Below are 24,008 nucleotides of genomic sequence, written 5' to 3' on the forward strand. Positions count from 1 at the left end.
GCCTAGAACCGGCACTGAAACCGGGCCAATTATCATCATTATTATTATTATTAATAGTAGTAGTAGTATTACTATTATTGTTATTAGGCTACAATCCATAACATGCATGCACAATTAAGACAGCAATATCTGGCTCTGTTCGATCTCCCTCAGGTCAGGTGGGTCACCAGAGTGACATATACGTACGTTAATCCACCTGACCTGGGGTGACTGAGCTTTTACTTGAGCTGCCCCAAAACCCTGTGTAATGTATACTCAATACTCTCAGTCTCAGATAGCCTATATGCTATGTTTTATTTCTTTTAGCCTTTGTGTTTTTTTCCCCCCACTATTTCTTTTTCTTTGTTGTTTCCTCATGCCCCCCCCCCCCCCCCCTGCATGTAAAGCGTGTTTGGGGGTATCCTTAAAAGCGCTATATAAATTTGAGATATTATTATTATTATTACAATTATTGCGATTATTATGATTATTTTTATTATTATTATTATTATTAATGTAGCTGTGATTTGTGGGTGGATGGATGGATCATGGATGGATGGATGGGTTTATAAATAGATTAATTATTTTGTATGTGTGTGTGATATACACAACAAGGCTCAGGTGCGGTACACACCGGTATATAAAACAGGTTGATGTATGTCTTGGCTCAGGATGTCCTGTTTGGTCCTGCTGGACTTCAGTCTAATCAGGACTTCCTTCAACAGCAGGGAAAGAAATGCTTCACTGTTTCCTGTTATTAAGTGTCCCTGGATGCATCCATCTCCTTTCTGCTCACTGCTCACCATTTATTCTATTCTATTGTATGAATATGGTCTGGGATTCTGGGAATGTATGTGATCAACAATACATTATGAACATGATCAAACACCCATAAACTACACAAACACAATATACACAGCCCCATGGGGCCCATTCTTTTTAAAGAAGGGGCTCTGATACAAATCAACCAGCAGATGTCGCCTGAATTGAAACGCACATTCTTTGCCCGTAGTACGTTTCATTACATCATCTATTCTAGCCTATTAACCAAACATGTTCAGCTGGCTGCCTGGAACAACATCACGCATGCCATGATATAGTTGAGCGTGAAGATGTAGAACATTCTGAAGTTAAAGAAGAAGGGGATAAGTTCCATTGACTACAAAATAACGGGGAATTGCTAGATAACCTATATATTTAAAGGAAAGTCACATGTTGCCATGATGACACGTGCACTGCCTGCCACTGCCTGGTATAGTGCGAATGTGAAGCTATGGTACTAGCCTACTGTGGAAATGTTCTTTAGGGCATCAAATCCACCCATCCTCTCCTCCAGGCTCCTGCCTGCCCATGACAAACTCGATCTCAATATCTTCTCTTCTACAACACGGATCTCGTAGCATAGCTACTTTTATTTGCCAGCCAGTGTGAGCAGGATAGCCTAGGAGATGAGTTTCGGAAGTTGCGCGCTCCTCCCAGGCTCCCCGGTCTGACTTTGGCGCAACAACAGAGATCCGCTCTGATAGCCATGTTAACAATAACCTGATAAAGTTTTATAGGTATAGGCAGAAGGCTAATGGAGAAGAAGTCTATCTTTCACTGGACATGTTGTTGGTGGTCTCTCCTCTGGCTGGTCGCCAGCAGTTTTCGAAGGTGTCCTCCGTCGAAAAGGAATCTGGTCATCGCCGGGGTTTGTTTCGTCTACCTGTTATTTGTGGTTTCACAAGTTGGATACAGACGGGTTGATAAGTACCGCAGGAGCCGCGGATTACATCAGCTGTATCTGAGTATCACCGCGGCTCGGCCAGACCCGCTGACTACTGGTGGAACTGGGAATGCTGGTAATGACATAGCAGTGCCGACATTGCAGTCCAACGTGGTGTATATCACACTAAAGTCGTCCAGGCGTCTCAAGCCGGCTGTTATCCGGGCAACAGTCAAACCTAAACTCAGGAGGAAAGTAAGAAGGCACAAAACAGACAATGATGCCTTTACGCAAAATAAAGGGAACGCTTTGGAGGGGATGGACGGCGCGCAAACGCGTGCGCTCGGATCCAAAACGTCTTGGAAAGAGTCCAGAGACATTGATTACAGATTGTTACATATAATAGACGAGTCGCATGTTATAGACGATCAGTCACAACATTTCGCTAGTTCTATAAGAATGTACAGTCAGAAGACACCGTCGTGGTTCAGCGCAGATGACGTGCGCCTCATGCGCTTCCTCGCCGATGCCAAAGCTTGGCGCATCAAAGAGGTCTCGTATAAGGACTCTCCGTCTTTGTTGTTGTTTGAAAGCGACGCAAACGTTTCACCGAGCCACCAAAAATACAAAAGTGTTGACAAAGTGTGCCGGGAACAGTGTGGGATTATAAAGAGACCCGTGGACACCAGCGAGGTGTTCGCTTTCCACCTGGACCGCGTGCTCGGCCTGAACAGGACCCTGCCAGCTGTGAGCAGGAGGTTCGGTTTGATACACGGTAGGCTATACAGACATGACCAAACATCTCATATGATGCAAGCGATTTTATTCACTGCTTATATTAGTCATTTCAATGTGATGGCAATGGCATGCGGCGCCGACCGTGTCTGGTTTGGTTCTAAACTTGAATATTCGAGTTCATCTTCTTAATATCCTATGCTGGTATCTTATAATATAGCATATATTTCAATATTGATTGTAGGCCTATGTATGTATGTCTGTGTGTGTGTGTGTGTGTGTGTGTGTGTGTGTGTGTGTGTGTGTGTGTGTGTGTGTGTGTGTGTGTGTGTGTATATATATATATGGGCGCTCAGGTGGCATAGTGGTAAAGTAATAGTATGTGCCCACCACGCGGAGCCTAAGCACCATTGGCCTGTGTTTGAGGTTGGGGAGCCGGGAGGGTGTGGGTGATATTTGTTGGGCAGGAGTAGAAGGACAAAGGCTCTATATGCCCTCCAGGTGCACGCTGGATCCTCAGTGGCAGCTGTAGGTGAGCGTGAGCCAGTACAGTATAGGATACAAAAGCAGTGACAAAGAGACAGAAGTCTGTGTGGGTATATATAGGAATCAATTAGCATAAAGGCTAAATTGGGGAGAGAAGGCGGTAAAAAGCGAAACAATAATAATAATAAGAAGAAGAAGAAATGAACACCTCTCTGAACAACGTATAACCCTTCTGTCTTTAGATGGCCAGCCGTGTGCTGTGGTGTCATGGGATCCATCGCTCTACCCAGGAGGCCTCGTGGCAGCCAGGTCAGCGGTGGTTTTAACCTGGAAGGAGTACCAAAGCTCTCTGAAACAGAGATGTTGGCATAAAAACGTCGTGCCTAAATTGGACTCTGGCTGCTCCAGCATTCACCACTATGAATGGAGCAAAGTGGCTGTGTTTGACTTCTTGCTTCAGGTACAATGCCGAGGACAAAGATGAAACATTTATCCTCTGCAGCGTTCATTTAATTTGAGAGTATAACAACGTACCCATATGGACCTTAACTGTTAATTTAAGTTTTGTGTTAGCACTACGCTTTGCTTTAGCTATTGAAAAATAGCAGATCTACAAGCTCATAGTGGCGCTGAGATTGTACGAGCTTGTACGAGATTGTACGAGCTTGCAGGTCTGCTATTTTTGAAAAATCGAAGAACGACTGACATACAAACATAGCTTTTTCAGAAAACTGTCATTTTCAAACAGACATTTTTAGAATCCGATCTCAGGTCAGAATGGGTTAACACAAAGCATGTTACTGTACCCAAAGTAACATGCTCCCAAACATATATATACGGCTGTGTTTTGTTCCGTCGTCATACCGCCAACAGACACCTGAAAATGCAATGTTCACGTTCAGATCTACAACCGCCTGGACCGGAGCTGCTGCGGCTTCAGGCCGCGGCAGGAGGACCTGTGTGTGGAGACGGGTCACCATGCAGAGTGTGTGGAGGACGGAGACCGCGTGCCACTGGCCAACATCATCCACAGGACTGACGACCCCAGACACCTGGTCTTCACCAACAACCAGGGCTTCTTTGACCGCAACGAGGACAACCTGGACTTCAGAATCCTGGAGGGAATCAGAGAGTGAGTTGGAAGGGGCGTGAGAAGGTTTTTTTTTGGATACTAGCCCGAAAACACAGTCACCGTATACAGACTACAGACACCAGTACAGCCGTCAGTAAACTATGTCTAAACGAGCTAACGTAATCTCAGTAAACTATGTCTAAAACGGTTACACCTAACCTTATTCCTAAACTTAACCTCAGTGAAATGGTGCCAAAACCTAACCCTATTCCTAAACGTGACCCCAGTAAAACTATGCCTAACGGCTAGACCTATTTCTAACGTTATTCTCAGTTAAACAAATACAAGAACCACCGAGCAGTCAGCGGGAAAAAATGCGACTGATTAATGCCGAAAGCTCTGCGCATCACAGTGCGTCACTCATCACAACACAGCAGCGTATTGTGAGCGATGGGCTATTTTCAGCGGTGTGACAGAGTATTAGGAATTATGCAATCAGAAACATTATATTGTATAAAGTTCATAACTTCATACATGTTTAATTAAAAATAAATCACACCCGTGTGAACTGAGCGGTGCAACTATACTGTTACTGTACTGTGTTGAACTCCTGTACTACTTGTACTGTACTCTGTACTGTTGCTGTACTGTACTTTACTCTGTAATGTAATGTACACCGTACTGTACTGTACTGTACTACACATATACTGTACTACTGTAGTTTGTACTGTAGTACTCTGTACTGTACTCGGACGTACAGACAGACACACATAGCTGTTAGTTGGAAGTGGTTAGGCCGTCTGTACTGTACTACTGTGTGCTGTAGTGTACTCTGTACTGTACAACTCTGTACTGTAGTCTGTGCTGTACTACTACTGTATGGTTCACACGGCCACGGCGCCCAACAGTGTCACCCCAGGTGTCCCAGCACTACTGCTGTCCGTAGGGCAAACGGACGGACGGACGGACGGACATAGCTGTTAGTAGGAGCAGTACAGGCACTGCTCAAAAAATAAATATTACATTGAATGTTTTAATTTAGCAGGCCAGGCGCATTTATTTTGTCGGCGAACAAATTAAAGAAAAGTAGTAGTAGTGTTTTAAAAGGTCACACATTCCATGAAGTCTGTGTAGAAGTAAGTATACAACTACAAACCAAAAACCAAAATGAAGATTACAGATTAAACGGTACAATATGAAAAGATTAGAAATAAAATTGGCACAGCATGAAAGTAGGTGACCGTCACAGAGCCCCCGTGTGTGTGAGGTATACTAGCTACTGTACGTGTCTGTCTCTCCATGCCTTGGGGAAATGCTTGACATGTCTTGTGATCAATAAATCTATCTGTCAGTCGCACCGCAAGGAACCAGGAGGGGGGGGGGCAGGGCGGGGAAGGCTCCGCTGTGCCTGGCAGGGACAGTTGTCCCATCTCCTCTTACCCAGATTTCCTCTGATCTCCGATCACACCGCCCAACCTCATCTGCTGTTCCGAGTTAGTCTGATATCAGGTTTCTTTACACCACGTCCACCTGGATGTCATCAGCGAGGGAAAAGCTTTTGAGATGACGAGATGAAGAAGAAATGTTGACAATAATCACTGAGTGACGTTAATGAGGAATGTCTCGGCGGATATGAATAAAAAAACAAAGACAAAAATGTGATCTCTCAAAGTCATTCCAAACAAAAAATCTAATCTGATCAAGTCAGCTCAAACACGTGTGCCATAAATGCCTTGAAGCTCTACCAGAGCATTTATACTCAGCCCATCCTACTGTAACTTCTCTAACATATTATTTGTTACTGCCGGGCCAAACCCACACACACCCAACACTGCTGCTAGGATAATTGGTTTTGCCACTCCCAATCCCACTGTACTAGGGCTTGCTTTGGATACCTGATAGGCCTACCTGCAGCCATAGCCTCGCAACAGGTCTGAGTGTGTTCAGCTGTCTGTCATTGTATGTTGGTATTGTGTGCTGTTGTCTGTACTGTTGTCTGCTTTGTACAGTGCTATGCAAAGCATTCAAAGCATTTCCCTCCCGGGGACAATAAAGTATGAAATCTGAACAAATCTCTGAAGGAAAATAAAAAAAGGAAATCACTAGGCCAGTTTCTAAACCCGGTTTGATTGTCTCTAGTTGAGTAACTAGAGACAATCAAACCGCATTCATCTTTAGGCAGGTCCTTTATATTCGGAAGGTGATATGATTTGAAGCAGATTTTAAAGCAGGAGTAGGTTTATTCACTTTCTCTGCATTGTTCTAGCAACTGCATTGAATTCATAATGTGACAAGACGTACCGGTATTGATCTGGGAACATGAGACACTGATCACATGCTGTCTTTTCCCTCTTTTTGTCTTTCTGTCTCTCACACCTATCTCTGTCCTTTGCACCCTGTCTCATCCTTTTGTAACTTTTCCCCCAATCGCTGTCTCTCTCTCTCTCTCTCTGTCTGTCTCTCTCTCCCCCTCTCCCTCTCTCTCTCTCTCTCTCTCTCTCTCTCTCTCTCTCTCTCTCTCTCTCTCTCTCTCTCTCTCTCTCTCTCTCTCTCTCTCTCTCCCTCTCCCTCTCTCCAGGTTGCCGGAGCAGGCGGTAGGTGTGTTGAGGACCAGGAAGCTGCGGGAGAGACTCCTCCAGTCTCTGTTCATGGACCAGGTGTATTGGGAGAGTCAGGGAGGGAGGCGGGGCATCGACAAGCTCATCGATGTCATAGAGAGGAGGGTCAACGTCCTCCATACCTACATCAACGCACACGGGATCAAAGTCATCCCAATGAACACATGATTAGTTTAATGAGCCTTAAAGGGATAGTTCACCCCCAAAATGACTTTTTTTTCTATGAATTACTCACCCCCATGGAGACTTGAATTCAGTGATATTGTTTTGTCGCATTCCTATAAGCCAATGATTTTTCAGTGGTTCCCTATCGAGACACAAAGACTCCTTTGTGTCTCCATAGGGAGCATAGGGAGCTGGTCATCAAACTATTGGCTTAGGAATGCAACAAAAACAAAAAAATATCCATGAGTTCAAGGGTGCGTTCGGAAACGGATATGCGCACCAGGAGCACACTCACATATTAGTTTGTATTGCACAGTGTGCTCAGTCCACTATATTGAACGTACCCCAAACTCCATGGGGTGAGTAATCGATAGAAAAAAAAGTATTTCGGGGGGTGAGCTATCCCATTAACAAGGTTAACGAAGGTTAATGGACAAAAGATGGACTTACATGAATGGAATGGAATGCACTAAGTATTAAGTTTAGATGTTTCTATGTTGACGACGACTGACTGGAATCCAGATGTTCGTGAAGTGAGTTGTACCATAGGAAACTCAGGTCTAGTGGAGATGTTATACACTGAAAAAGAGAGTTGTATCCTTACATCAAGTCTTAATATATTGCTTGTTTCTCTAAACAGGAAGAGATCGTGTCACTTTCCTCAAAACTCACTGCGATCAATATTACTAGTTAAGATAGTTCAATATGATTGAAAGGAAATGGGGACGTTAAGAAGCAAAACTGGATTAAATTACTTTTTTGGATTGTTTGTTTTGCAGTGTTTTGAGGTGTTTTTTAATGGATATAGTGATTAGTGAGTAAGAGAGATTGTATAAGTGAGGATCTCATGCTTTCACTTCTACTGTTTACGATTTCCAATGTATTTATTTAATTTTATACTTTCTATTTTTTATGAACATGTCTCAGCATCAGATGACAAATAAATTGCTTCTTTAATATTACAACACTGACTGAATACGGTGCCGTTGTTTAGATATTGCTTCCAGTAGGACATCGTTAGCGCAGGGATTATCTGAGTTAATCAATTCATTAATTCATTCAGCACACTAGTCTGGGAGGTTATACAGTAGCTATAGTTTGGTGTGTTCATATGAAAGTGTGTCCTTTCTCAGGAACCGGAGGCTGGTTCAATTCCAGCATGGACCACAGTACAGAGTGAGGACTTGTAGCTGGAGAGGTACCCTTGAGCAAGTCACCATAGTACTGGTCCATGGGCACAGTTAGCCTATGTGTACATAAATGTATTTTATGTAATATTCTTTCGATATAGGTAGTTTATATTACACTTTACTGTATTTACATGTAATGTTGTAGTGACTTAGTTTATAATTACATTGATTGTAACATAATTGAGGTGTAGCAGCAACAGCATTCATTTGTGTATGAGTATAACACAAGATAGATAGGAAAAATAAGAATTTAATAAATACAATAAATAGATTAGGTCTAACACTCGGTCAGACCACAGCACGTGGTCTGACCGATTTGTATATTCTATATCAATAAATATAGTGTAAGTACAATGTACAATCTATCACCAGTATAAACATGAATATTAACCAGTGAATATGAATGAAATTGATATTTGTACATTGTCAGCCGGCCTTCAACAACAACAAGGGATTATTTGGATAATGTGCGTGCAGTCTATCAACAGTGAATTTAATTAGCATATATACAATTCAACAATGAATGCATGAGTGAATAAAAGAGAGTCACAACTGTTATCCTTAACAGCTAGGCCTCTGTCAAGGTTCAGTTGTGTACATCCAAGTACTCCATGAGCAAGTGCACCAGAGTCAAGCAGGAGTATCTGCACTGATGGACACTTATAGGTATTCATATTTAATGCTAGCACCATTCCCAGTTTTAGTATACGGGTGAAATATAGCCACAAAGGTTTTGACCTGGCCATGACCTTGCATCTCATGCCATCTGTTGTCAATCTTTCATCTGACGCACGTAGGTGTGTTGTTCACTGAATCCTGCATCTCATGTGTGTACTGTACACTGTACACTGTCAATGTCTTGGAGGAGGTCAGTCTGTGACGTTTTGTACCATGACTTCAGTCATCTGCTTATATGCAAACTTCCAGCCTCTCCATTGACTTTCAGTATAAAATGTAAGTTTTCAAAAAAAGGTGCCCATTACCTTCCCCAGATCATAACTCACTGCCATGGAACGTGCCTCCTGCCCAATCTAACCTGGGGTGTGGGCGTGCACAAAAGACAGACACAGACAGACAGACAGACACAGAGAGACAGACAGACGCAGAGAGACGACTTCCACTTGATTATGCTAGATAACATTATTTACATGCTCTAGTCGGTACACTGCAGTTCATGTGAAAGCTGAGATGTGTGTTGTGCGTGGTGGTGCTGCTGTGATAAACAGTGCACTCTGGGAGCTGGGATCTATACCAGGCTTTAGTGTCTATTTTCTCCTAAACTGGAGAGGCAGTTGTCTGTCCTGTTGTTTTAACCCCTCTGGGCCTGCATTAGCTATACTGAGAGCTGAACCGTGGCCCCTGGCTGTGTTTGTGTTGGGAAGGCCCCGTCCGTGGAGCTGCGCGATGGGGATCACATGCTCTCCTCAAAGTCAAACACGTACAACTATGTGTCACGCACGCACACACACACACACACACACACACACACACACACACACACACACGCACACACACGCACACACACGCACACACACACACACACACGCACACACACACACACACACACACACACACACACACACACACACACACGCGCACGCAACATAGTACAGTAGGTTTACTTCAAATCCACTCATAGTTTAGTGTCAGTCTGGGATGTTTTCCAAATCTCATTTGAAAAGGAATCTGCGTACATAAACCAGGGGGGGGGGGGGGGGGGGGAGAGAGAGAGAGAGAGAGAGAGAGAGAGAGAGAGAGAGAGAGAGAGAGAGAGATTAGTTTCTTAACCCTATGAATGGAATCTCCATGATTCAAAGCAGAAACAGTCAATTATATCTCAATAAACCCCAGGGAGATAAGTACAGTAAAGTATTTTACTGTCCTGTCATGTATACAGCATTTTAGGATCCTTGGAAGGATACACTTGCTTAAGTAAGTTGCTTCCAGCATGAAAAAAGTTGTGTTATACTTCAATTCAAACAGCATTGTTGTTGTTACGTATACGAAGGCACAAATTGCTGGGGGGGAAAAATGCAACCTGTCAGTCAGTATTAAGCCATCAGTTGTCATGAAACAAGCAAAAACCTATAGCAACCATATTAGACAATTAACAACACCACACTGAGCATACCGGGCTGCAGAAACCATTTAGCAGTTCTCTGTCTATACGTGTTCCCTCACGTTGGTAATGATGTGTTTCTGTCCGTCTGTCTATATAGACTATGTCATTCTCTCTAGCCTTTCACTGTCCTCACTGTGGACTCCTACGGAAATTTAGCTCACTGGTTGGTTCTCAACAACCATCGGGTCTGGGGACTACCGAGGTTCCAAATGTACACCCTTACATTTGGTACATTTTTCATTTAACCTTTATTTAACCAGTAAAAAACACATTGAGACGGAGTCTCTTTTACAAGTGCGGAACTGGCCAAGAGGCAGAAACTAAATCACACTATACAGCCAATAATACATCCATGACATCAAGAAACCTATATACAATATATACAACAAATCTCGAGAATGGTACACTAACAGTAACTGCGGGCGCAAGACATTGTGCACAGAGCAAATACACAATGTTTTGTAAACAGGAAAAAATAAATGGCCTGTACAAAGGCTAGTACACATGTGCAGGTGTTTGACTGTACATTAAGATGTTACTTTTGAAAATTCTCAACTCTTAACGCTATACTCTAAGTATACAAGCTTCACTCATAAACCAACTAATTGGAAAAAGCGGCACTCCAAAATATCAGATGCAATCTCTCATGTTTATTTGAGAACACTGCATTTAAATAAAAAAAGTACAAACATCACAGATCATGTAAAAGTCACAGACATTTTCTTATTTTCTCTTACTGTACATTGCATATTATATACAATATAAAAATATAAATGTCTAAGGGCACAGAAAACCACATCAGGGACTCAAAAGACACAGAAACCACATTGAGCTCCATTTTCGTCACCGCTAAATCCCTAAACTTCCTTTTTTATTTTACTATATTTTGACTTTTTTATAGTTCAACTAGCCAATCTACATTGACGCGTTGTGAGCTTGTAGACTGGCCATTTTAACTATGCAAATGTTTTGCAAAATAGTAAAAAAAAAAAAGGCAAAGAAGTGTAGCGGTGACGAAAATGGAGCCCATTAGGCAGATTAAACATCAGAACTCCAATACACAATCACAAAAAGGGTTTGTAGAAAACTCTCTGAGATAGCAAGTAAGGACCTCCCCCCTATACACAGGTGAGGATGATCAAATGTTGGCTTTAAAAGAGGGACCCGCATCCGCCGGTATCACATTTTGAGTCTCCTCTGAAGAAGGAGGTTGCTCTCTTTAAAGACTGAAGGCCCGACACTCAAACAGCTTTTTTCCCCCACACGGCTATCCGGCTCCTCAATGCTGCTGGTGTCCTCCCCTGACCCCCCCTTCTATCCTCCCTCCATCCCCACTCAGAGTGAGATGGACTTGACTTTGGCTCTGAACTGACCTGAACACTTGAACTCTCTGCACTTTTATATTTATTCATTATTCATTGCATGTTGTTTGTCTTGTCCTGTTTTGCACTTTGTCCTAATGTTGTAACTGCACTCTGCTGACCACCAGAACAAATTCCTAATGTCATGGCAATAAAGACTGATTCTGAAGTCTGTTTGCCGAAACGTGTCAGCGTTCTCAAATAAACACGACAAATTGCATTTGAGCCTATCTTGCATGGAGTGCCGCTTTCCCCCCACTTCCACTGGTTTATGAGTTAAGTTATTTTCAAAGCTGAGCACATGAAAATGCAGTTTCCAGAGGACGCGTGCACCTGTTTCTTTCTTTCTTTACCAGTATACAAGCTTCCATTTGGGCCCACCAAAATGGTTCCATTTGTAAACTCTCAGACATAGCAAATCGTATCAAATGGGGGGGGTCAAATCACTGTTGTATAGCTCTACCCTGCAGGTTCCCTGTCTGTCGGTCTCAGACAGAGCCTCAAGCTGAGGTGGATTCCTCTGCGGTCCTCCCCAGTCAGCCTGTTTGGAGACAGCAGCCAGCATCACAACACTGCAGCTCTTTATTCGGCGAGCCAGCTGTGCCAAGACGGCCTCATATTTGTCTCCATGATCTCACTTCTCCCATTTGTGGTCCTATCCAGACCTTTGCCAAGGACTCTCACTGGACCAAGGGCGGACGAAAACTCTAAAACTACTGTACTGTACTGTACTGTACTGTACTGTACTGTACTGTACTGTACTGTACTGTACTGTACTGTACTGTACTGTACTGTACTGTACTGTACTGTATACGTCCCCTGGATACATGGAAACGGTAGCACAGTAGAGCTGCATTCTACATACCCATTCGACCAACCCATATGTTGCTCGGGCAACAGAGTTTGCTAACTGAATTTTACATTTTTACTCTTAGCAATAGTATTACTAGTGGTTTCCACACATTGGCACATCTTGAATGAACAAATCTCCCCTCAGCGATTAGAAACATTTGAACGAAGTTGATCTTGTTCTAGGAATGAAAAGTTTAGCAGTTGTTGTTATTATTCCAAGCATGCTTCTTTCTAAGGCCCTATACTAGCTTCATGCTTTCGGAAAGCTTCTACTGTAAATTTTCATTTATATCAGTAGTACGTTTAAGTCAGTCTGTGATCCATGTACAGAACACTATGTTCCACGGAACAGTGTTCTTTATCCACTTCTTCCACAGCTGACCATGGTAGCAAAAAATCACACACGTGTGAACTGAGTGGTACAACTCCCCTCCCCCCCCCTCCTCTCTCTCTCTCTCTCTCTCTCTCTCTCTCTCTCATTAGCAGGCAACAGTGCAGCACTGTCTCTCTCTCTCTGTTTTCTGGCACAACAGCGCCCCTACTGGTATTCATAGTCATACTGGTGCTCATAGTCACATAGGTAGGTATAGGTTAACTGTCACATAGGTAGTCACATATAGTGAACACGGACATTGCTGTTCCTTGGAGTGGTTGCACCACTCAGAAAACAGCGTGTTTGTTCAGTGAGATACCTGACCATGTGTTTTTTTCAGCCGTGCAGAGTCGTAGGATCCAGCTGGAATGTTGCATCAACCATCCATGCCAAGTCCAGTCTGCCCTGCACGTCTCAACAACATCACACCTGGGTGGCGGACACACATACAGGGATAGAACTGGATCATACAGCGATGATAATAGTGACAAAGCACTAACGTTGTCTGTCCTTTCTTTGTCCATGTTGAGATGTTAGACATAACAAAAAATGCTGTGCCATGCTGACGGCATGTGTCTCTCGCCTCAGCAGGGGAAACTCTGTTTCTCCGATAAGCACTTTCAGTATATAGAGATTGAAAGAATGTCAACAAGTTCTGCAGATGAAGTCATGTTAAAGCTTGCCGTCCTTCTTTGAAATGCTGAAAAGCCCCAGAAATCAGCCTTCTGTAATATTTCTACCGGTATGTAAGAAGAGCACACAATGAATAATAGTTTTTTTCCCCCTTTTTTTTAAAGCCTGAAAATAGTAGTTGTACTGTACATGTAGTAACATCTCTGGGAGACTTGGCAGGTTGCCATGGCATTTTCGGATTTAATATTTTCCTCGTTACAATAACTCTTATAACTTTGTCAGTGTTTCAGTCAATGAATATTTACAGCCACGCCTTGAATCTTGAATCTAGCTGTACTCTGTACAGTTATAACTATTTTTTATATATCAATGACAACCAGGACTAAGTGAACTCTGAAAGCACAGTGATGTCTTTGAGACCATTTCATGAATGCAACAGGATGCAACTCATTCAGTCTGACAACATCTCTGAAGTTGGATTTAATTAAAAAATGTGCAATTTGTATCCCTGTTGATATGAAAACACTTTGAAAACAGGCTATATAGGCTACTGGTCACATATACACATAAAATAAGTATACCTCCAGAATAGGGTTTAGTAGTGATGTTATTGTATTCATTAAAAAGATTCCCTGAGGGTGAGAAGGGTGAGGTCGTGTGCACGTATCCACCTGGGTGATGGCAGCCTGCTGCAGGTGAGTGCTGGCACAGATCAACATCAGTACAAATTAATTCTGTACTGGCCATATATGGAGTGTGTCTTGAGTGTACAGGGTTTGATGAGGTCAGATCAACATAATGGAATGTCAGAACAGGTCAGCTCCATATATGGAGATCTAAGGGTGGCAGTGTCTTGAGTGTACAGGGTTTGATGAGGGCCCAGGTAGGGCCCAGGTATAGGCCTTCATTTTCGGCCCTGTTGAGACATCGAGGAAGAAGGACGGATGGGGATTTTGGGTAATATGGAGCGTGTCACGAGGCACGAGGGACTGACGGCCATATATGGTGGCGTGACGTGTCACGAGGCGTGACGGACTGACAACCATTCTGCAAGTTTTTATAGTAATCTGTGACCTATATATGGTCGCAATTATGACATTGTGTAATACATTATTATTACATTAATACAATAACGTATCAATCTAAATGGATCAACTCATGGTATAAGTATAAGGTATTCTGTAGGTACTTGTTTGTATTTGTATGTATAGCCAAATACATATCAATTTGGGGGTCCTTGACCTGAAAATGTTTGAGAACTACTGGAGCACTATACCTCATGCACCTCATCGTCGCGCTAAAGGGGGTTCTCAAACCTTTTCTATACACATCGGACAAAAGAAGGTTTCCTGCCGTATAACTGACCAGAGACTCATTGTGACTCAGAGTCATAGTAGTTGGATCATATACGGATCGCAAACAAGGCAGTCTCAGGCCCATCATGTGCCCCGTAGATTTGAGATCGGATTGAGCCAATTCACAGGCTTATACAACATGACACGTTGCAACACGTTGTGAGGTTGTAGATCTGTTATTTTTTGGTTTTTGAACATTTGTTCTTAGATTGCGGAGTAAGGGAAAATCTATATATAAAAAAAAGGACAAAGCCTATACGTTTTTTTGTTTGTTTTGTGTTTTTACAAAAGCCTAAAGGGCCTAAATATTAAAAGCTGTTTTGGTTGTTGTTGCTTCTAACTTTCATTAGAGTAAAATTAGATTCTCCCTTGTGTACTCTGTCATGCAAGAATGTCTGGGGACACACCCACCACCACATACCCTTCCCCGTCCTTCCTTCAATGCGGCACCCCTGGCTGTCCACAGCCTCGATGGCATGTCAGACATCTGCTGTGGAGGAAATGTGGGCCAATCGTACAAGTTGTGGTTTGAATGTGTCACTTCCTATCTTTAGAGTGGAGCTTTGGGGATGCCTGCTCACATGATTCAGAAGGCCGGCTGCCAATTTGTCACGAGGATACAGATTAAATAGGGGGGGGGGGGGGAAACAAACCTACAGGTTTCTATGTATGACATAATTTAACCCGTATTTGTCTGGGTATAACTTTTGAGTTCAACAAACTGAATGTTTTTCTAGATTAAACTAGACAAGAGAGAATTGTCTCGATAAACATAGTATCATGTCAGAATGGGACCTACAGTACAAGATTTCTGGCAAGCATATCAATTCCTGTAAGTACTATAGGGCTAGGCAGAGGCTATACTCTGGTCAGATATACGGCAGGAAACCTATTTTGTCTAATGGGAAATGTTTGAGCACCTCTTTAGCGTGATGATGACTTTCAGGTGCATGACGGTTAGAGTGGTCCAGTAGTTCTCAAACATTTTCACGTTCCATGACGTGAAAATGTCTGTGGGCAAATACATTCGATCGATTTGGGGGCATGGAACCCCAAATCGATATGTATTTGCCCACAGACCCCCTCATCCAGGTTATATCCATGACAAACAGTTTAATGACTTAATCACTATTTCAAAATTTGCTGAAATAGCCAATCTACAAGCTCCCAACTTGATGCAAATTTTGCCTACATTTCGCCATTTGCAAGTGAAAGTGGTTAAGTCCACTTTCATTGCAACAAAGTACAGTCAAACACTTGGTTTTAAAGGATAGCGGTCTTGTTTCCATTCGGGTCCTATATGTACTGTATTCAATTCATAAACATTACATGACTATTTCCATTTGGCCAAGGCATGGCAGGGGTATAGGCATGCAGCATTTATTTCTAGAGGGCCATATACTGACTTCGATAAAGTGCAGGGCCAAACATATATTGAATTGAAACTTTAAACATAGGTTAAATGAATGCATGACTTTGGTAGATATGACTATAATAAGGTCCTTGCTTTCACATCTGTCTCGTAACCAAAGGTCTTATTGTCCTGTGAACAGTTTTATTTTTACCCTGTAGGCTATAAAACATGAGTAACAGTAATAAAAGTAGCCTCTGTGATGGTGGTATAATTTTAGCAGACAAGGCCAAGAACATAAAAATGTCTGCATTAGGCTGGCAGCTCTCTTCAGTATCTGGGAATGGACAATAAATCAAGATGCTACAAATCTAAAAGTAACTTCCAAACTGCCTTGTGATAAACATTCAACACTATGTTTAAAAAAAGGAAATGACCACACGTCTTTTGGCTAGAAGTACATGATTGTTTAAAACAGGGAGAGATCTCAGTCCATTGGTCCGTAAAGCAGATTAACCTGCTGTTGATGTTTGAATCAGAATCAAGAACGGTGTGTAGTGTCCCTCTTTCATCTCAACTCTGCAGTCATACAAGCATACACTGTATGGCCGCTACTTTCAACCTGCCCGTCATGTCAACAACAAACATCTGTGTGAAGTGGCTTGTCGAGTGGCTTGTCGAGTGGCTATAATTTTGCTGTAGGCTATATGACGAAGTATAGCCTACGTATAAATAGCTTATTACTTGGTTAAACACAGGAGCACAGTTTGCCTATCAGTAGTTCTCAAGGACCAAGAACCCATGTATTTGGCTGCGGATCCAAATTCAAAAAGATTTTGTGCCAAGGAGGACTTTCCCACATTTTCCACATTTCTCAAGATTCGAAACCTCTTTCGAAAAAAAAAAAAAAAAGAGCCAAATAACAAGGGCTTAATAAACTGTTCCTCATGTAGCTGGGGATCGCCTGGAACCCCCTCAAGGACCCCTGGGGGTCCCCAGACCCCACTTGAGAAGCAGTGTGTTAGCCGTCGACTCTACCACCCTCTACCACCAAGAGGCGTGAGGCAGCTCTCCAAACTAAGTGTTCCATCATGGTGAAGGCTGCTTGTTCTTACATGAATGCAAACAGGAACAGCCTGGCCAGAGCGGCCAACAGGAAATGACTAACACCAGCCTTCCTTGGGGCGCGGCGGGTTGAACTGGACCCTCCATGCCTGGGTTCTGGACTTGTTGGCACCAGGGGTCAAAATAACATCGACCAAGAGAAGAGACTATATCCTGTTTTGTTTGTATTTAAATTTTATGTAAGCAATATATCTGGAAACCTGTTTCCCATGCAGTGATAATTATACTTTAATAAACAGTAATTAAGTAATTTGAATTTTCTGGTGATCTTTGCAAATGTATGCACATTCTGTAGCCTCCTATACTGTACAGAAACTGTGTGTGTCTATAGGCTATATCAAATGTGTGTATAGACTTGGGATATCCACTTCCACACTGAGCTCCCTCGCTCCACAGGTGTGGAGCTTATCCTGGAATCACATGGGATTTACAGTATATCAATACTGTAAGAGTGCTTCCAGTGTGACTCTATATCACTGACTGGACCTAAAAATGCCAATAAGCCAGTCGTCCTTACTCCTCCTTATATAATAATAATAGTGTTCAGTATGACTGGCTGCTCTCCAACGGTGGTTACTAAATCCCCTCCTCGGCCCTGCATGGACACACGGCCAGTAAACTGGAGGGGTGAATTAAGGAGATGAACTTTTGTGACTCCAGTAGATCCGCTAATTTTGCCAACTCTGCACAGTGTTGAAGAGGCAGGACAGATATTTAAACAGCAACTCTACTGCTCTCTAGTGGATGAACGGTGAAATGACACAGCTATCGATGAGGCTAAAATGAAAGTGGTAGATGAGGACTGGCTCTTAGGTGGTGTGTAAGTGATATTTTCTGGTTTCGTAATTTTTTCGTTAAGTTTTCTATTGTTATATAGTAGATAAGCATTGCTATAGTGTAGCTCTCTATATAGCTCTTAATCCTCAGGCCAGGAAATGATAATCCCAATGCATTTTTCCCATAGGCATTTCAAAAGTATTTATTTAAAGACCTTTTAAGCGTCGTACGAAGCCAACTCGAGTCGTGACAAATCATGACAACAAACACAATATTTTGGACCAAACAAATAACTACAAAGAAGAAAAACAACAAAAAAAGGGTTTCTTCCGTTTCTTTCTACTTTCTAATTCTTTGTTTGGCCCAAAACATTGTGTTTATTGTCATGATTTGACACGACAAGAGTTGGCTCTGTCCGCGGCGTAAGCGTCTTTAAATAAATACTTTCTGAAAAGTCTATGAGGAAAATGAACGGGCATTTCTTTTCCGGGTCTCTCAAGGGGGCGGGACTCTCAAGGGGGCGGGACTGCGACGCTATAGGGTCGACGTGGTGTCTGGTTGCTAGGGCCGAGCTTACCAACACTCCACTTGCCTCCACACTTCCACAGACATACTGTAAGTACTCTGCCAAGGTTATAGGCTTATTTCAGCCACCTTTTTTGCCCATTAGGACCACCCCACTCGCCACATCATCAAACAGCGATGCGCACCTATATGGTAACATCATTCTACAGGCCACAGGTTTCTGCGTTACACATCTTTCCTTCTCCCATTAGTTGTACTAGTGCCCGTTGCAGTCCTTGGGAACGATGCAACTTGGGAACCTAATGATGTACATTGCCATAGCACCCGTTTTAACTGTCAGCCGGTGTCCCACATAGAGATCTGTGTGCCTGTGTGTGTGTGTGTGTGAAGACTGCAAACCGAAAAGTGTACAAGTGGCAATCAATTGGGCCCCACTGGCAGAGCCTGATTGGTTGAGCCTCAATTGGCTGAGGCAGAGGCTGGAAATTGCACCTTGGCCCAGGTGAAAGGAGTTGGCCTCATTAGGCCCACTGGCAGAGCCTGCGACCAGAGCCTTTTTGTGGTGGTTCTGGAGAACCGTGGGTCCGACCGACTCGATACCTGGCACTGCACTCCCTGTGGGGGGGGGAGGGGGGGTCAAACGGTTCTCGAGTTACGTGCATTACAACCGTACACGCACACATGTACACACACACACGCACACAGTCAGAGACGTGACGCACTTATAGTAGGATGTCTCCACCAGGCCGAAGGCATGGGGAGAGTGTATGTGTTTTGCACTCCGTCCGTGTGTGTGTCCGTATGTGTGTCCGTCCGTCCGTCCGTCCGTCTGTGTACAGCTAATTCTCCGGCCCGTTAAGCCGGTCGATTCCAAATTTTGCACACACACTCCCTGGATGCACCGCGGTAGTGTGTACGATGCGTGGTCGTCATGCCGGTGTCATTGCTGCATGCGTGTGGTTTATTTGCCACTTCTATGCCTGGTTGCTGGCGTCAATTTCCACATGGCTATACTATGACGGAGCGGTTATGTTGTGAGTCTTCTTCATGGTGTGCAGACTATACGGGATGTTATCCCCATAGGTTGTTGCTGGAGACAAGGCATATCCAATCAGCAATCAGAAGTAGTCGGCAGTATGGTTGCCAGCCAGTGTATAGTCAACCTTTTAAATAAGCTAACCAGCCTCCCAAAACCAGCCATGAAGCAACTGTGAGGTGATGAACAAGCGAAGCGCGGTGGGAAATCAGCGTACTATATAGGCAACCCCAGTGAGAAACTGTCGACTAGGTGTCGTTCTCTCGCAATTTTGCGGTGTTGCAAGTTTCAGACCTATTCATAGACGAACCTGCTGTTTCAGCAGGTATAAAAAGAAAGGCGACCCACCCCTGCACTGTACCAAGGCTGTCGTCGTGTACAGTACACTAACCTGGCAAATGTAATACACTGACAGTCTGACACACAGAGAGGACTGGTGAGGTTGGAAGCTGCGGTCAGGTGGAAGAGTGTGGAGCCTCAGACAGTCAGCTTTGATGGCGGAGTCCACCAACACAGGAGCCCAATCAGCAGCATGGCGGGTTCCACCTATACCAGTCACCACTCAATCACCCATGCAGAAGAGGGGGGGGGGGGGGGGGGGGGGGTACGTGAAACATGCACAGGGAAATTCACATGATAGTATGAACTTAGGGTCAAATGTCACGTTGTGGCACATTTTGAGCTTCTATACGGCTATTTCTGGTGATAAGGCAGGGGTTAATAAGTGGTTAATTACAGCAGTTATGTTCTGTCAGTGACACGGTCATATTATGATGGAGTCTATAAAAAGGTATAGTGAAGTATATTTCCTATCTAACAACTTCAAGAGAGAAGACTGACGACGGTGCACGCAGAATGAAAGTTCTCAAGTCCATTTTATTGTAAAGAGTGTAAAATAACAGCATTCACATCCATGGAGCATGAAGCTCCATGGATGCACCCAACCAGCCTCACGGCTTGACTGGGCCTAACTCACAGATAGACATTTCAGTAGGGTTTAAATAACAAAGACATCAAAGGAAAGGTGGTCTCAGGTTCCCCCACTGTCCCAAACGATTCCCTTATAAGGTAGTGGTCAACAGCCTACAGGAAGGACAACCATTTGTTTGTGGGTCACTAGTTAGTTGCCACTGGCTATTCTAAGATTCCCATGCTATAAACGCCTCTGTGTCCTGACATGTTTGCTCAGCTGAGAGACAACTTAGAACAGTTATTTAAGCTATATTAATGTGAATTGTAGTTACATATATACATCAATAGTCTGAAAGATGTTATGTATAGGATGTGCGTGCATGCATACTGTATAGGGAAATAGTAATGTTATTAAATATGATGCTTCTATGTTCTATAATCCGCAGCTCATTTCTTGTGGGATATATTATTATATTGTGAGTGAGTGACTGTGTCTCTCAGCTGCTTCCTATCTGGAGCAAATCGTCTTGGCGACGGAGCACTTCAATGTGCTTGTGGGATTGTTTCCATGGCAACCAGCTATTGGATGTCGGAAGCCGCGTTTCAACACATGTACAGTACATGCAAGCGAGCATGCATGCATGCACGCATGCACGCACGCACGCACGCACGCACGCACGCACGCATGCACGCACACACAGTTAGTTCAGAGGATTACTTCAGAAACCTCAAACTTCAAGCAAGTCATGAATCACACATCACATGGTGCAAACACACACACACACACACACACACGCACACACGCACACACGCACACACACACACACACACGCACGCACGCACGCACGCACGCACGCACGCACGCACACACACACACACACACACACACACACACAGTGTGTGTGAAGTCCTGGTGGTTCTCTATGTTCAAACATAACATAGAATAAGGTAGATGCCTATATACATTTATTCGGGTTCATATAGTAACACAGCTGACATTGAGACATCAGCTACTTCTGTTGAAGAAAGCAGTGAGATAAGACGGCAGTTAGTTAGCCTATAGTGGGACTGTCACACAACTTCAGCATAGACACCTCATTCCCATCTCATTCAGCCACTTTGGTGGCTGCGACAAAGATAAATATGCGCTCATGAATATCAACGTGACACCTCTGTATTTGCTCGTTAAAGTGGCCAAAATAAATTCTTTAGCTGCACCACATGCATTCCGTGTGTGCGGTGTGCTGCAGTCCAAAGGACAAAACATTGCGTGACTGACGAATGCTTTATAATGTACAATTAGTGCTTATATAGCACTGAAACGAGGGATGATCATTTACGATCAAGACAAATGCACTTGGCAGGCAAGCTAAATCATCCTCCCTCTCTTTGACAGGCAGCCACTGTCGAGGCATATGCGACTGAGTCTCACCTCCCTTAGAGCAGCATTAGTCTATATATGTAGGCCTACTGGATGCAACGCAGAGAGAAAAGTGAATTAACCATGCAGGCATTATGGAATGACACATCTGATGGTATGAAACATGCACTCCATAAGGGAATGAAGAACTGCTTTCATCTGTCTGTCTGTCTGTCTGTCTGTCTGTCTGTCTGTCTGTCTGTCTGTCCGTCTGTCCATCCATCCATCCATCCATGACCCCTCAGGGGAGACATTGAATGATGAATGACTCTGAGATGAAATAACAAATAACCAGAGACAACCTCCCTGCCCCCCCCCCCCCCCCCCCCCCCCCCCCACCCCCCTCTCTCTCTCTCTCTCTCTCTCTGTCTCTCTCGAACAAAGAATAATTATGTTACCGGGCAGACGCATCTGCAGGTTAATCCGCCCCTTGGAAATGTACAGGTTCTACACAGAGATCCCAGACTAAGAGAGTCAGAGAGAAACAGAGAAAGACTGTAAGATGGAGAGACGACAGGAATGCATAATACAGTCACAATTACTGTAAGAAAGACAGAGAGGGTGTGAGACACACACACACACACACACACACACACACACACACACACACACACACACACACACACACACACACACACACACAGGGAGACACACAGAGACCAGGGGAGAGACAAGGGAGACAAAGATCACTAGAGGGGATTGCTGTTCGGGACATTAAACCTCCTAGGGAGTTCCCTTTTACACCAAAAGGAATTCTGGGCCTTTAGGGGAACAACACGTGCCCAGATGATTTGTTGTTCATACCAATATTCTTGGTCATATTAGTCTCTATACAAGTAAGACGCGCGAACGCAGCTCGTAAATTGCAATAACAACAATTACAATAAATTCCGTACTTTTCTTTTTTAAAGTTTATTTTTTTAAGTGTTCTACTGTGTGTGTTTGTGTGTGTGTGTGTGTGTGTGTGTGTGTGTGTGTGTGTGTGTGTGTGATACAGCTGCGCCCTCTGGTGGCGGGCGGGTGGTGTCACAGCGTGACACACGCACACAGACAGACAGACAGACGCCTGGCTTCCATAGTAAGCTGCTCATTGCATTCGCAACTATATAGTCGTCAATGATACAATGAAATTGAAGCGTGTGAATACGGTGTAATCAACGCAGCAACAGCAGCGCCGCGGCGGCCATGTTGCCATGGCACATGAGGTCATTCCACATCGAGGTGCATGTGGTCACATCATAGAGTATTAAAAGGATAGAGACTGAACTGGTGTGAAGCTCCGCCCCCCTCCGCTATTCATGTCAGTGGAAGTTGCTCAGTGGCGTTTTGAAGCACCCGGAAGGCTGCCGGAAGTACCGTCTATTTCCGCATTTTTTCGCTGATTCAGCATTTGGACACCACATTTTGGTGTCCAAATGCGGAAGTGCAGCTGGGCTTTAACGTTGAGCGCTCGGTTGCACGGGGTTTCCTCGTCAAGAATCCACGGGTCCGCCTGCAGTCCTTCCTCTTACCACTAGGGCCCAGCGCTTCAACATTGGAGTGCCTAGCTGGCCCCTTGGGTCACATGCAGTTCAGCCTGTGGTGGCACCGTGGCACTTTAGCTTGCTGCATGCTTGCACTGATTGATCAGCTATACTGCTATATCAGCCCAAGGGCTGAAATAAGAGTTATCACCCTCTTGGTCATTTTATCACGCAGGGCACATAGGCCTATGTATAGCCTATAATATCTAGAGAGACTAAAGGAGAGGAAAGAGATGAACCCTTCAACTTTACTGTCAAGTTTATAGGTGTAAAACAAGTGGGTGAGATCATGTTTTCAGGAAAACAGAATATGTCGACAGGTCAGATATTCCCGAATCCCAAGTAGATTATAATACATATAGAAACAGATTTCCCAGATACAGTATACCTAATATGAGTAGTAAGAATTGATATGCATACTTGCATGACAATGATATGAGAAAGTATATATATAGTATAGTATATATATACGGTAATTTATATAAGGTGCAGCATTTATATCCTGCTATTTAGCAGAAAAGGGGTAATGAAAGAGGTAGAGAGACTAGTGAGACACTGGAATGTAATTAGAGACGGACAGAAAAGTTTTCCAATTGAACAGCACAGGAAATGAGGGACAATTTCATCTCTTTGTCTTCTTTCATTTCATTTCTTGTCCACTGGGTGGTGATGTTGCACTTCTCTCCCATTATG

The 24,008-nt window shown here is 43.7% G+C and overlaps 1 protein-coding gene across 1 annotated transcript; it reads left to right on the forward strand.

Annotated features, from left to right (window-relative positions):
• Positions 1-1,156: 1,156 nt before the first annotated feature.
• Positions 1,157-7,715, forward strand: gask1b (golgi associated kinase 1B). Its single transcript, XM_080773950.1, has 4 exons — positions 1,157-2,459; positions 3,148-3,365; positions 3,808-4,037; positions 6,556-7,715. Exons 1-4 carry the CDS (start codon positions 1,556-1,558, stop codon positions 6,761-6,763), a joined length of 1,560 nt encoding a protein of 519 aa, XP_080630076.1. The 5' UTR covers positions 1,157-1,555; the 3' UTR covers positions 6,764-7,715.
• The last annotated feature ends 16,293 nt before the right edge of the window (positions 7,716-24,008 follow it).

The sequence above is a fragment of the Protomyctophum bolini genome (genome assembly GCF_963924005.1).
Source record: "Protomyctophum bolini genome assembly, chromosome: 10".
Lineage (NCBI taxonomy): Eukaryota > Metazoa > Chordata > Actinopteri > Myctophiformes > Myctophidae > Protomyctophum > Protomyctophum bolini.